At 63.6% G+C, this 1,613-nt stretch overlaps 1 protein-coding gene across 1 annotated transcript in view; it reads right to left on the bottom strand.

The window, feature by feature from the left end:
• Nucleotides 1-13: 13 nt before the first annotated feature.
• SNRNP70 (small nuclear ribonucleoprotein 70kDa (U1)) overlaps nt 14-1,613 on the bottom strand; it is a 7,541-nt gene continuing 5,941 nt past the window's right edge. The window contains exons 4-5 of the mRNA XM_010574581.1: nt 821-857; nt 14-669 (exon numbers count right to left, since the gene is read on the bottom strand). Of these exons, the coding sequence (XP_010572883.1) occupies nt 66-669; nt 821-857 (641 nt within the window). The 3' untranslated portion in view covers nt 14-65. The remainder of the gene's footprint in view (nt 670-820; nt 858-1,613) is intronic.

The raw sequence follows: 1,613 nt of genomic DNA, 5'->3' as shown, positions 1-1,613 counted from the left end.
GGGGTGTCGCTCAGGGAAGGGGAGGGGGGAAGAAGGAATTTGGGGTGCAGCCCCCCCCCAATCCTTCACTCCAGGGGGGGCTCCATCAGGTAGCCATTTTCAGCCCCCAGGTAGCCATCGGAGGCCGGCATGGCCTCGGGTTGGAGGAAGAGCTCGGAACCAGATTCCCCCAGGGAATCCCCCGCCTCGGGACCAGATCCCGGGGGTCTTTCATCCCGTCTTTCCAATCGTTCCCGTTCCCGTTTATGTTCCCGTTCCGGACGTTCCCGATCCCGATCCCTATCACGACGTCGATCCCGTTCCCGATGCCCACGACGACGTTCCCGTTCCCGTTCCCGACCTTTTTCCTCCGTTTCCCCTTTCGATCCTAAACCATCCGGGGGTCCGGAATCGGTTGCACCCCCCAATTCCTCAGGAGGTTCAAGGGATTCGGGACCTTCATCCTTTTTATCCCGATCCCGATCCCGATCCCGTTTACGGTCGCGGGATCGGCTGCGTCGTTTCCGATCCCGTTCTTTACTACGATCCCGGCTTCCGCCCCTTTTCCGTTCCCGTTCTTCTTTTTCCCGGCTCCGCGTCCGACGACGACGTTCCCGCGAGCGCGAGCGACGACGTTCCCGTTCCCGGGAGCGTTCCCGACGTTCCCGTTCCCGTTCTCGTTCCCGGTCCCTGCGGGGGCGGGGGGCGGGCCAGGGAAAGTCAAGCTTCCTGTGGGGATCCCAAGAGCCCCGGGTGGGGGACCCTGATCCATCCCTGGGGGTCCCAAAGGTGACCCCAGCCACCCCTGGGTGGTCCCAAAGGTGACATGGGAGACCCTGACCCGTCCTTGGGGGTCCCAAAAGTGATCCTAGCCACCCCTGGGGGTCCCAAGGGTGACACAAGGGGACCCTGATCCATCCCGGGGGGTCCCAAGGGTGACACAGGGGAACCCTGATCTGTCCCTGGGGGTCCCAAGGGTGACACAGGGGAACCCTGAGCTGCCCTGGGGGTCCCAAGGGTGACACAAGGGGACCCTGATCCATCCCGGGGGTCCCAAAGGTGACACAGGGGACCCTGATCCATCATTGGGGGTCCCAAAGGTGACACAGAGGACCCTGAGCTGCCCTGGGGGTCCCAAAGGTGACACAGGGGACCCTGAGCCACCCTGGGGGTCCCAAAGGTGACACAGGGGACCCTGATCCATCATTGGGGGTCCCAAAGGTGACACAGGGGACCCTGAGCTGCCCTGGGGGTCCCAAAGGTGAAACAAGGGGACCCTGATCCATCCCCGAGGGTCCCAAGGGTGACACAGAGGACCCTGAGCCACCCTGGGGGTCCCAAAAGTGACACAGGGGACCCTGATCCATCATTGGGGGTCCCAAAGGTGACACAGGGGACCCTGAGCTGCCCTGGGGGGTCCCAAAGGTGACACAGGGGACCCTGATCCATCATTGGGGGTCCCAAAGGTGACACAGGGGGACCCTGATCTGTCCCCAGGGGTCCCTAAGGTGACTCTAGCCACCCCTGGGGGTCCCAAAGGTGACACAGAGGACCCTGAGCTGCCCTGGGGGTCCCAAAGGTGACACAGGGGGACCCTGATCCATCCCCGAGGGTCCCAAGGGTGACACAGAGGA

Source organism: Haliaeetus leucocephalus, unplaced genomic scaffold, assembly GCF_000737465.1.
Source record: "Haliaeetus leucocephalus isolate CR32 unplaced genomic scaffold, Haliaeetus_leucocephalus-4.0 Scaffold441, whole genome shotgun sequence".
In the NCBI taxonomy this organism is placed as follows: domain Eukaryota; kingdom Metazoa; phylum Chordata; class Aves; order Accipitriformes; family Accipitridae; genus Haliaeetus; species Haliaeetus leucocephalus.
This window is presented reverse-complemented; position numbering and strand designations above follow the sequence as displayed.